This window comes from Macrotis lagotis, chromosome 1 (genome assembly GCF_037893015.1).
Source record: "Macrotis lagotis isolate mMagLag1 chromosome 1, bilby.v1.9.chrom.fasta, whole genome shotgun sequence".
Taxonomy (NCBI): domain Eukaryota; kingdom Metazoa; phylum Chordata; class Mammalia; order Peramelemorphia; family Peramelidae; genus Macrotis; species Macrotis lagotis.
Genome location: NC_133658.1, coordinates 738680832 through 738693386, shown reverse-complemented (window position 1 = coordinate 738693386; position 12555 = coordinate 738680832). Strand labels below are relative to the sequence as shown.

The window sequence follows — 12555 nt, the reverse complement described above, 5'->3', positions numbered from 1 at the left end:
AGGTCCTCCTGACTCCAGGGCCAGTGCTCTATCCACTGAACCACCTAGCTGCACCTTTACACCCTTTTGAAGTGCCCTACTTGGACATACAATCTTCATGAGCCAAAGTATCATGTAAAGCCAAATAATTTCATGGACCATTTCTATGCCCTCCCCCACCCCCTGGGTAAACTCTCTCCAACTGCAGCCAAAGCATCAAGAAAAGTAAATCTCTTCATGATATTTTCATGTCTAGTCCATCTAAGTATGCTCTCTCCCTCTATCTATATAATGATCCAACTTAGAACTGCAGTACTCCACAACCAAGCCATGGAGTATACCCTCTTCCATTGTCCCTTTAGCATCACACCCTTATTACTAAAATACTCATTAACTAAAGATTGGATTAAAATAAGATCACTTATTAATCTCTATATATGCAGCCTTCAGTCTTTCCCTCTGCCCCTATTGTACTATAAATCTCTAAGTATATAGTTACTTAAAGTAATTTCTGATATAATTATGTAAAGAGCCTCTAAGTACTCTGAGAACTGTGTCACCCTGAAGGTCTCTCTTAAGAACTTTTGAATTAATAATAAAGCAAGTGATACAGTGGCACTGGACTACCTAGCATAGGGTGTTCTCATCAGAGAAAGTGCTGAACTATATGAGTAAGACTCAAGTAACTCAAGCATGAAATACATAAGTTTAGAATAAACACCCCAGGTGTTTACCAGGTATGTTTGTGCCTGACTTATGATATAGCATTCTGAGCTCCTATTGCTCTGATCAGCCACAAATGGATACACTAATATTTGTCTCAAACATAGTGATGTCATTTTGGTCTGCTTTGATAATGAAGAGCAAGAACCAATGATAATCATATGTTTATATCCCCACATTCTCTAAGTACAATCTCCAAATTAATTCAGCATTTTAAGTATCATAAGAGAAACACAATTCTCAAGAGTTGCAAGCATTATCTTCCCTTGTAGGGTTGTGTACAGCTTAATATTCTTGACATACATTTTCCCCCTTTTCATTTCATTTTTTTATGTATCTCTTGAGTCTTGTCTTTGAAGACTGAATTATCTGTTCATTTATGATCTTTTTAAGAGGGAATTTTGAAAGTCCTCTATCTCATTGAACATCCATCTTTTCCCCCTAACAGAATATCCTGAATTTTGCTGGGAAGTATTCTTGGTTGTAATCCAAGGTCTGTTGTCCTCTGAAATATCATATTCCAGACCCTCGGAACCTTTAATGTTGAAGCCGATGAGTTTTTTGTAATTCTTATTGTGCTTTTTGTATGTAAATTGCTTCTTTTTCACTGCTTATACTATTTTCTTTTTTATTTGAGAATTCTGGAATTAGACTACAATAATCCATAGAGTTTTTATTCTGGGGTCTCTATATAGAGATGTTATGTGAATTCTTTCAAGATCTGTTTTGTTTTCTTGATCTAGGTATACTTGAAAAGCATTTCCTGATGCTTCCCAGGCTCTTTTTTTTATTTAGGCTTCAAGTAGACAAGAAATTAGTAAATTATCTCTCTTGAATCTATTTTCCAGATCAATTGCTTTTCCTAATAGATCTTGTATGCTTTTTGTTTTTTAAAGCACCATGCTTTTTATTTATTTTTTTCACAATCCACAATATTCTTGTTGTAAAAGTAAATATAATCCCCCCTCAACAAAGAAAGAGAATCCTCAAGAAGATTAAAGTAAGAGAAAAAAATTGTGCTTAAGTCTGTACTCATATACCATCAGCTTTGTTTTTGGAATGAATGGATTTCTTCATAAGTCCATCAGAGAAATTGCTTCAGTATTTTTCCCCCACAGTTGTAATTGCTAGCTGTATTTCCCTCCATCCGATTCTTCCCCACCCCATTTATTCTATTCTCTTTCTTCTTTCTCCTTGCTCCTCCTCAAATGTGTCTTGTATCTGATTATCTACTTCTTCTATCCCTTTCCTCTACTATTTTCCTCTTGGGTATTGAGTATGTATGATATTTCCTCCTTGAGCCACTTCCAATGAGAGAGGAGGCTCATTCATTCCCCCTCACCTTCCCAACTTCCACTCCATTGAAAAATCTTTTTCTTTTATGCGAAATAACTTAGATCATTGTACCTATCCTTTCCCTTTCTTCCAGTACATTCCTTTCTCATCCATTATTTCCATCTTTAAAATATACTATATTTTCATTTTCTGCTCCTTCCTATGTTTTGATTATATGTACTCCATCTAATTGCCCTAATAAATGAGAATGTTCATATGAGTTATCAGTATCATCTTCCCATGAAGGAATACAAGCAGTTCAAGATCATTAAATCCCCCATAGTTTGCCCTTCCTTTCCACCCTCTTTGTTTTAGCTAAGTCCTAGACTTGAAGATCAAACTCTGTTCAGCTCTGGTCATTTCAACAGAAAAGTTTAAAAGTCCCCTACTTGAGTGTCCATTTTCCCCCTGAAATATTATATTGAATTTTGCTGCATTGCTGATTCTTAGTTGTAATACAAGCTCTCTTGTCTTTCAGAATATCATATTTCAAGCTCTACAAGCCATTAATGTAGAAACTGCTAAATCTTGTGTTATCTTGACTGTAGTTCCACATTATTTGAATTGTTTCTTTCTGGTTACTTGAAATATTTTCTCCTTTACTTGTAAGTTCTGAAATTTGGCTATTATATTCCTGTAAGTATTTATTTTCTGATCTCTTTCAGAATGTGATCAGTTAATTCCCTCAGTTTCTATTTTACAGTCTGCTTTCAGGATATAAGGGGAATTTTCCTTGAAAATTTCTTAAAAATGAAGTCTAAGTTCTTTTCCTAGTCAGTATTTTCAGATAGCTCAATAATTTTTAAATTGTCTCTTCTGGACCTGTTTGCCAGGTAAGTTGTTTTTTCAATGAGATGTTTCATATGTTCTTCTATTTTGCCATTCTTTTGGTCTTGCTTCATTGTTTCATGCTTTCTCACAAAGTCATCAGCTTCTCAGCTCCATCCTACATGTCAAGGAATTATTTTCTTCAGAGAGCTTTTGTATTTCCTTTTGCACCTGAACAATTCTGTTGTTTAAGGCTTTCCCCCTCCTTTTAAAGCCTTTTGGACTGCTTTTTCCATTTGATCTAAACTGATGTTTAAGATGTTATTTTCTTCAGTATTTTTTGTAATTCCTTCACCAATCTGCTGACTTAGTTTTCATGGTTTTTCTGTATTGCTCCCATTTCTCTTCCCAGTTTTTTTCTAGCCCCTAACTTGTTTTTCAAAATATTTTTAGAGGTCTTCCAAAGTCTGAGCCCAATTCCTATTTTTCCTGGTTGTTTTAAATACAGAAGCTTCTTTGATTTTATTATCTTCTAAGTGCATATTTTAATCTTCCACTGGACCAAAGTAATTGTCTATGGCTGCATTTTTCTTCAATTGTTTACTTCTCTTCCCACTTGATTTTAACTCTGTTAAATTTAGGCTCTTCTTCTAGGGTGGATGAGGCACCTTCTCAAGCTTTACGTGTTTTTTTCAGATATTTTCAAAAATCTCAATTCCTTTAAGGTCATCTGAGAGACTGACTATTCTCCTGGTCTGTCCTCTGATCTACGGATAACCACAAGACTCCTTTCTGTCCTGGAACTGTGAAAAATTTCCTTCTCTGCTATGGCAGTAAAACTCCTTTTCCTGAAACTGAGGCCCATATTACAACCTGGATTTAAGTATGCACAAGGTAAGTGTCTAGCCTCAGAGATCGCAAAGGGACTTCTGAGGGTCCTCCCTGACCCCCTTACCATATGCAGCCTGAGTGCTCTGGAAGTAGCTGCTGGATGAGTCCTCAGGCCTATTCCAGCTTCCCAGGGCCTGGTCTAATCTGAGGTCTGGGCTGGACTGAGTTCTGGGCTTACTCTGGTGCAGCAGAGCTTTCCCACTGACCTTACAAGTTGTCCTTGGCAGTCCCTGTGCTGAGAGATCTGGAAACTGTCCTTGTTGTTACTTACCCAGGAACCCAGGGACCCAGGGACTCAGGCACCACTCCAGGCTGTTCCTGCATGACTGGAGCAAGTTTGCTCCAGCATGATTAGGTTATGCTGTTTTGGACTGAAAAATTGTTTCACTCAGTATTTCTGTGGATTGCTATACTCTAGAATTTGTTTAGAGTTGTCATCAGAGTTGTGGTCTGGGAGGAGAACTGCTGGAATTTCCTGCTTTCACTCTACCATCTTGGGTCTGCCCACTACTTTCTGTTTTCTTCAATTTTTTTCAGTCTTTTGAATTTGTTTGATGGAATCTTGTTGTCTCATAGATTTATTGGTTTCTGTTTGTCTAAGTCTAATTTTTAGGGTTTTATTTTCTCCAGTTAATTTTGTGTTTACTTTTCCAGTTGGCTCATTTTATTTTTTGCTGAGATTCATTCCCTTTTCAGTTGATCAGTTTGAGTTTTAGACATGTGGCATTCCTTTTCCAGTTATTTGATTTTATTTTTGAAGAGTTACATTCTTTTTCCAGTTGATTTTTTATTTTTAAAGGAATTGAATTGTTTGATTAATTTTCCATATTTTTTCCTGCATCACTCTCATTTCTTTTTATATAAATACTTTATTTTTTCCCAAATATATACAATATAAGATTTGACCTATCTATTTTTGTAATGTTTTGAATTTTATAATTTTGTGCCCAACCTCCCTTCCCTCCCCCAACCCCCCCAAAGGCAGTCTTATAAGCTTTACATTGTTTCCATGCTACACACTGATCAAAATTGAATATGTTGAGAGAAAAATCATATCTTTGAAGAAAAAATAAAATATTAGAGATAGCAAAATTATGTAGTACGTAAGAGAACTTTTTTTTTTAATATGAAGTTAATTGTATTTGGTCTTTATTTAAACTCCACAATTCTTTATTTGGATACAGATGGTATTCTCCATTGCAGATACCTGAAAATTGTCTCTGATTATTGCACTGATGAAATGAGCAAGTTCATTAAGAATGATCATCATATTAGATAGAATGCATTTAGCTAGAAGTGATGGATACTCAGTGTTTTCTATGACTCAGAATAATTTAAAAACACCTCCTCTTAAAAACAGGGACAGGAGGAAGGAGGGGATTGAATGGGGGTAAATCTCATTACATTATGAGGTAAAAAGTACCTATGGAAATAGAGGTAAAGAAGGGAGGAGATGAGAATATCTAAATCTTCTTTTCATCAAACTTGGCTTAAAGGTAACTTACACACATACTCACTTAACTTAAAAAATATCTAACCTTTGAAGTGTTAAAAGGGGAAAAGGGGAGGGTGGGACAGCAAAAGGAAGGAGGAGAAAAAAGGGGAACTAACAGAAGGGAAAAGGGAAAAAGGGAAAGGGGAAAGAAACAGGAGGGGTTGGATATAGGAGGGCAAACATACTGAAGGGGGTAGTTTTCAGAACCAAAATACTGGGGAATATGGATAAGGAGGGGGAAGGGAAAAATATAAACAGAGGGAAGATAGCATGGAGGGCAATAAAGAGTAAGTAATTATAGATTTGAATGTGAATGGGATGAACTCTCCCTTAAAATGTAAGCAAATAGCAGAGTGGATTAAAAATCAGAATTCTACAATATGCTACTTACAAGAAACTTATTTGAAGCAGAGAGATACAAAGTAAAGGTAAAAGGTTGGAGCAAAATGATTTTGCTTCAGGTGAAGTGAAAAAAGCAGGAGTAGCAATCCTTATCTCAGACAAAGCAGCTGCAAAAATAGATAGCATTAAAAGAGATAAGGAAGGAAACCATATCTTCCTAAAAGGTACCATAGACAATAAAGTGATTTCAATACTAAATATATATGCACCCAATGGATAGCACCCAATTCATATAGGAGAAGCTAAAAGAACTACAGGAAGACATAGAGAGCAAAAATCTACTAGTGAGAGACCTCAACCTCCTGCTCTCAGATCTAGATAAATTGAATCATAAAATAAACAAGAAAGAAGTTAAGGAGATAAATAAATTGTTAGAAAAACTAGATATGATAGACTTGTCAAGGAAATTGAATGGGGGAAAGAAAGGAATATACCTTTTTATTTGCAGTACATGGTACTTATACAAAATTTGACCATGTACTAGGATATAAAAACCTAATGATCAACTGCAGAAAGGCAGAAATAGTGAATACAGCTTTCTCAGATCACAATGCAATAAAAGTCATATGCAATATTTGGCCAGGGAGATATAGACCTAGAACTAATTAGAAACTGAATAACCTCATTTTAAAGAACAGGTAACAGAAAGAATTAATTATTTCATCCTAGATAGTGACAATAATGAAACAACATACCAAAACCTATGGGATTCACTGAAAGCAGCTGTCAGGGGATATATTAGATCTTTAAATGCATACATGAATAAATTGGAGAAAGAGGAAATCAATGAACTAAATATGCAACTAAAAAAATTAGAGAAAGAATAAATTAAAAATCCCCTATTAAATACCAAATTAGAAAAATCTAAAAATTATAGGAGAAATTAACAAAATCAAAAGCAAAGACTATTGAATTAATAAATAAAAACACATTTGGTTTTATGAAAAAAACAATAAAAAATGATAAACCTTTGGTCAATTTGATTTAAAGAAAGAAGGAAGAAAACAAAATTGCTAGTATCATAAATGAAAAAGGTGAACTCACCACCGATGTGGAGGAGATGGGACTTCAGAGAACTTGCATGAACTGTTGCTAAGTGAAGTATATAGAACCAGAAGAAATTTGAACATTTTAACAGCAGCCTTATGTGATGATCAACTGTGATAGACTTAATTCTTAGTGGTACAATGATCAAATACAATTCTAAAATACATTATGGAAATTGCCATCTACATTCTGAGAAAGAACTATGGAGTCTGAATGCTATCAAAGTGTACTATTTTCACTTTTTAAAAAAATACTTTTTCTCATGTTCATTTTTCTTTTTGTTCTGATTCTTCTTTCACAACATGATTATTTTGGAAGTATGTTCAACACAATTGTATGTGTATAACCTATATCAGACCTCTTTCTGTTATGCAGAGGTAGGGGAAGAGAAAGGAAGAAGGCAGAATAATGTGAAATGCAAAATATTTCAGATAATGAATTTTGAAAACTGTCTTTACATGTAATTGGAAAATAATAAATTGTTTTAAAATTATGTTAAAATTTGCTTGCCCAGAGAAGTTCATTAAGACTGTAGATAACTTTTATGACAATATGTTTTCCTATGTTCTGGATAATGGATGATGAAAACTTTCTCATTCAGCAGAGGAGTGAAATAGGACTATACTTGCTCTCATGTTTTTTTGCATTATATTTTCAGCCTTGTTGTCATACATCTTCAATAAGTATGAATGAAACATCAAGGTCAGCTACCACATTACATGTAAACTCTTCAACTTGAAAAGTTAAAACTAAAGTTGAGAGAGTGTTGGTACATGATTTTTTTGTTAGCATGCAAAAACATATGAATCAACTCTCTGATGCTTGTGCTAATTTTGATTTATCACAAAGAAAACACAAGTACTCAGTGAGCATGCCCTATACTATCTATATGTGAAATCATCAAAACAGAAAATGAAGAAGTTTTGAATGCTGTGGTTATGTTTACTTACATTGGCTGTGTACTTTGCAGGGATGAATACATTGATAATGAATTTTACATCCACATTATCAACTCTTTATCATTTCTAAAATATATAGAGAACTGCATCAAATTTATAAGGTTACAAGTCATTCCCCAATTGAAAAATGATCAAAGGATATGAAGACCATTTTCAAATGTAGAAATTAAAACTCCATATAATCATATGAAAAAAATGCTCCAAATAATTGTTTAGGGAAATGCAAATTTAAAAAACTATTAGGTATCAACACATACCTATCAGATTGGCTAAGATGAAAAAAAGGGAAATTGATCAATGTTAGAGGGGTTGTGGGAGAATTAAGGCATTGATGCATTGCTGAGTTGTGAATGGATCCAACTATTCTGGATAGTAATATAGAACTACCCCAAAATAATAAATAATAAAACTGATCATTCTCATTGACTCAGAAATTCCAATTCTAGGTCTATATCTAGAAAAAAATCAAAAAATTAGGAAAAGTCCCACATGTTCCAAAATATTCATAGCAGCTCTTTTTGTAGTGACAAAGAATTGGAAAATGAGGGTATATCCATTAATTGGGGAATGGCTAAATGAGTTATGGTACATTGATATTTTGGAATATCATTGTTCTATATGAAATCGTAAATGGTTGGACTCTAGAGAAACATGGAATGGATCACAGGATCTGATGCTGAGCAAAAGGAGCAGAATGTATACATTAGCAACAAAATTGTGAGATGATCAACCTTGAAGCAATTCCTCTAAGCAGTTCAGAGAGCTCGGGCAACTGTATTAGATTGGCAATGGCAATGCTATCCTCATCCAGAGGAAGAAAAGCAAAACCAAAGAAAACAACAAAAAATCCTTCAGAATCCAATGGATGCATAATTCTCTTATGTATCTCTTTACTGTAATACCAATTCCTCATATTGAAAATGACTAATTTGTAAATAAACATGTTTATCAAAAATATTTTATGTGCAATGTTAACTTGATTGTTATCCACTGAGGGAGGGGGATGGGAAGGGTGAAAGGAAATTCTATAATTTAAAAATATACATATGCATATGGAAAAAATAAAGCTCAACATTTCAAAAAACTTTAATTGCTCTGTTTTTAGCATGTAATTTCTCTTTTAGGATTGGTGTTTATTCTACTTCTTTTTTTTTGGTATCAGAAAATTTCATTTTACTTGTTCATCTCTGCATTCTGAAAACCATCTCACTCCCAATCCCCTCTCCCCAGCAATCTCAGATATTTTATCTTTTCAGTCTATACCTTTACAATAGAATGCTATGTTCCCCCAAATTATCCCTTCAATTGTAGATTTCTGCTTATTTGGATTTATGCATAATTTTATTTCTAGCAGGCTATGTGTGGTTCCACCTTATACTTCACTTTACCAAATAGGTGAAGGATCTCAGATTTTATTACAAAGAATGAGTACAAATAAGAACATCTCAAACTAAGAACAATCTGGAAACCTCCTCTTGTTACACATGAGGATCACCGAAAGCCAATCCTACATCTCAAACTGCAGTGTTCTCTGTCACTCTTTGTATTAATTTTGTTATCAGAGTACTTACTACCTTTCCACTACAATCAGAAACAGAAGGTTGTCTTAGGAACTTTCATATTTCAAGGATCCTCTGGAGCTTTGCTTTCAAGAATCTAGTGTCACCTATTAATTCTTCCCACCACTGGTCCAGTTAAATATAATAATAATAAAAAAAAACTCTTGGGGTGGCAATGGATTAGTGGGAAAAAATTCAAGAAAAATCCTCAAATGACAAAAAAGTATTTTTATTTTGACATCTGAATAAGTATTGATTCCTCAGGACACAGCCTTTAGCATCTTTTCCAACTTATTCATCAGCTTGTTACACTGTGCCTTTCTCAGAAACAGATACCATCCAAAAATTTTCTGATATCTTTGTTTTTGACTGTAGTGGCCTGTTGGATCAGGGCAGCTGAGTTTGATACAAGTTCAATATCATTTCCTTCAAGAATCAACTCATCTTTCTGGGCTTGAGAAACTGCACAAGCCACACCTGGTCTCATACTCACTCTTTGGATATATTTTTCACCCAAGAAATTTCTGATTTCAACAAGTGAGCCATTCTCTTGAATAACAACATTGATGGGGAAGTGAGCATACACAGACCTCATCTTGTAACGAAAACCCAGAGTAACACCTTTGATCATGTTCTGCACATGACTACAGATTGTGCGTACAGTTGCAAGTTCTTTTTGATTTTCCCACCACTTGTCCACCTGGAGCCTTTTTTTCTTCTTTCCAAGGAGACTGAGTTCCACATTGATATGATTGAAATCCCTGTGGAGGATTCCTCTGGGCCCCTTCACAATAACTGTCCGACCCTTCAGAGAAATGTCAGCATTTTCTGGAATGTCCACAGTCTGGTTGCTTAAAATGGTCTTCATCCTGATCGTTAATGGGCCAAAAAGCATATTCTACTTCTTTTTAAAATGTTAATGGAAGCTGCAGAAATCTTTAATTTTGTATCTTGTTGGACCTATAACACAAAAGTCATCTATTTGTTTCTTTTACTGACAGTTAAAAAAATTTCTTTTGAGTAATGATGAATCAAATGAGATAATATTTGAGAGTCTATCACATGATCCTGGTACATAATAGGCATGAAATAAAAATTATCCATTCCCTCCCCTTCCCATCATTGTGGACTATTTGTGATAAATCAATCCATATAAGTTCTTCTTGTCTTAGTAATATTTGAATGATCTCCTCATTTGGAGGGAAATTTGCAAATTGGTTTCTATACTAGATTTCAACCAGAATATTGGAAATAATTTTGATGAACAATCTATTTCCCTTTTGAATACCTCATTTGATATTAATTATCTGAAAGTCATTAAATACAATTTAATATATTTGTTTCAAGAAATATGCATTTTTGGTATTTTATTTTTCGAGGACATCCTTTAAGGCAGCATTTTGAATTAATAGAATCAATATAATAATGCACACCACATATATGTTCATGTAATCCATATGTGTTTGAATACAATCCACAAGTTGAGCATGTCAAAATTCAATAATGAATTTTTTATAAACTTACAATGATACTTTGAAATAGCTAGTTTTCATAGGGTATAGAGCATGGACTTGGAGAGAGGAGAATCAATCCACTTTAGAGATTTATCTAAAGCACATCACTCAATTCTTGTTAACACATAGAGTTTGCCTCAGTTTCTCATTTGTAGAATGAACTACATTAGGAAACAGGAAATCACTCTAGTATGTTTGTGAAAAAAGACTCAAATGAAGTTACAAAGTGTTAGATTGAAATGAGTGAATAGCAACAATAATATCTAGATAATTACACCTTAGTTATCATTGAAATTGTTGAACTGTCTGCTAATCTAATTTTACAAATATGAATAATATTTGAGATACCATAATAATAGAGATGGGCAAATGATTTTATGCCTCACCCCCCTCCCACACAAAGAAATTCCTCAGTTTGGCATTTAAAGTGCACCACAATCCATCCAAATTCTACTTTTATATCCTTATATATTATTCTTTTGTAGATCTTAGGTTTCAGAACAAATTGAATTGCCTTAAAATGTCTGGAAAGTGGCTATTAGTCTTCCTTTTCTTATGTGATTGACTTTATTATTTCATCCCCTAATCCTGACAAACCAACCTGTTAGTTCCTTCTTTTCCTCTTCTCCCCAAACATTTTTGGTGTTATATCATCTTTTCCCATAGAATTTACAAGAAATTACTCTAGTTGCTCTCCTGTGACTAGTAGAATGGGAACTATCTCAATTGTGTAGCACATCAGACTCACTGAAACTAATAATACTGCTAAGCAGATGTCAAAAATTTGATTATTATTGACAGGTTACCAGCTGTCTCTGGAGTCATGCAAATTTGTTGCTATAAATCAGATCTTGTGAAAATTTCAATCTTATCTTAGCTAAATGCACTTCTGGAAAGCTCATCATAAACTTATTTTGCTTTTAAAAATGTTTCTGGGGTGGTTAGGTGGCACAGTGGATAAAGCACTGGCCCTGGAGTCAGGCGTACCTAGGTTCAAATTCGGTCTCGGACACTCAATAATTACCTAGCTGTGTTGGACTTGGGCAAGCCACTTAAACCCATTTGCCTTGCAAAAACCTAAAAAAAAGTTCCTATTCTTAGTGATTAGCATAATGCTTTGCATACAGTTGATAATAAATGCATGTTTAATTAAAGGGAATGGGGAAGGAAGATTGTTGATCATTTCTTATAGAATAATAGTATTCCATTGCATTTATATAACAAAATTTGTTCAGCCATTCCCCAATACATAGACATCTCCTTATTTCCCAATTTTTTGCCACCACAAAAAAGTGGTTTAAATACCTTTTGTACATGTGGATTAATATCCATTTTTAATTATCTCTTTATGATACAGATCTAGAGGCACTATTGCTGATTCAAATGGTATGCAGAGATTTTAGTCTTTTGAATGAAATTCCAAATTGCTTTCTAGAGAAGTTGGAACAGTTCACAAGTCCACCAACAATGGATTAGTACTCCAGTTTTCCCATATCCCCTCCAACATTTATCATTTTCATTTTCTGTCATATTAACCAATCTGGTAGGTGTGAGGTAGTATCTCAGAGCTGTTTTAATTTGCATTTCTCTAATCAATAATGATTTCTCAGTTCTGCACTTTTCATGAGGAAAGATGTAAATCCCCCATTTCATTTAAAGTTCCTTTTTTCCCTGGAAGAGGGGAAAGACTATGTCAATTTTCCTGTATAGTTAATTCTTGGTTGCAGTCAAGGTCCTTTTCCTTTCTGAATGTTAATAATATATTCCATCCTTATGATATTGTAATGTTGAAGTAGGTAAGTCTTATGTAATCCTGAATCCTTGGTATTTGGATTGTTTCTTTCTGATTGTTTGCAATATTTTTCCATGATCTGATAGTTTTG

The 12555-nt window shown here is 34.1% G+C and overlaps 1 protein-coding gene across 1 annotated transcript; it reads right to left on the bottom strand.

Moving 5' to 3' along the window:
* Nucleotides 1–9480: 9480 nt before the first annotated feature.
* Nucleotides 9481–10036, bottom strand: LOC141523847 (large ribosomal subunit protein uL6-like). The gene has a single exon (XM_074237374.1). It carries the CDS (start codon nt 10024–10026, stop codon nt 9481–9483), a length of 546 nt encoding a protein of 181 aa, XP_074093475.1. The 5' UTR covers nt 10027–10036.
* Nucleotides 10037–12555: the final 2519 nt, after the last annotated feature.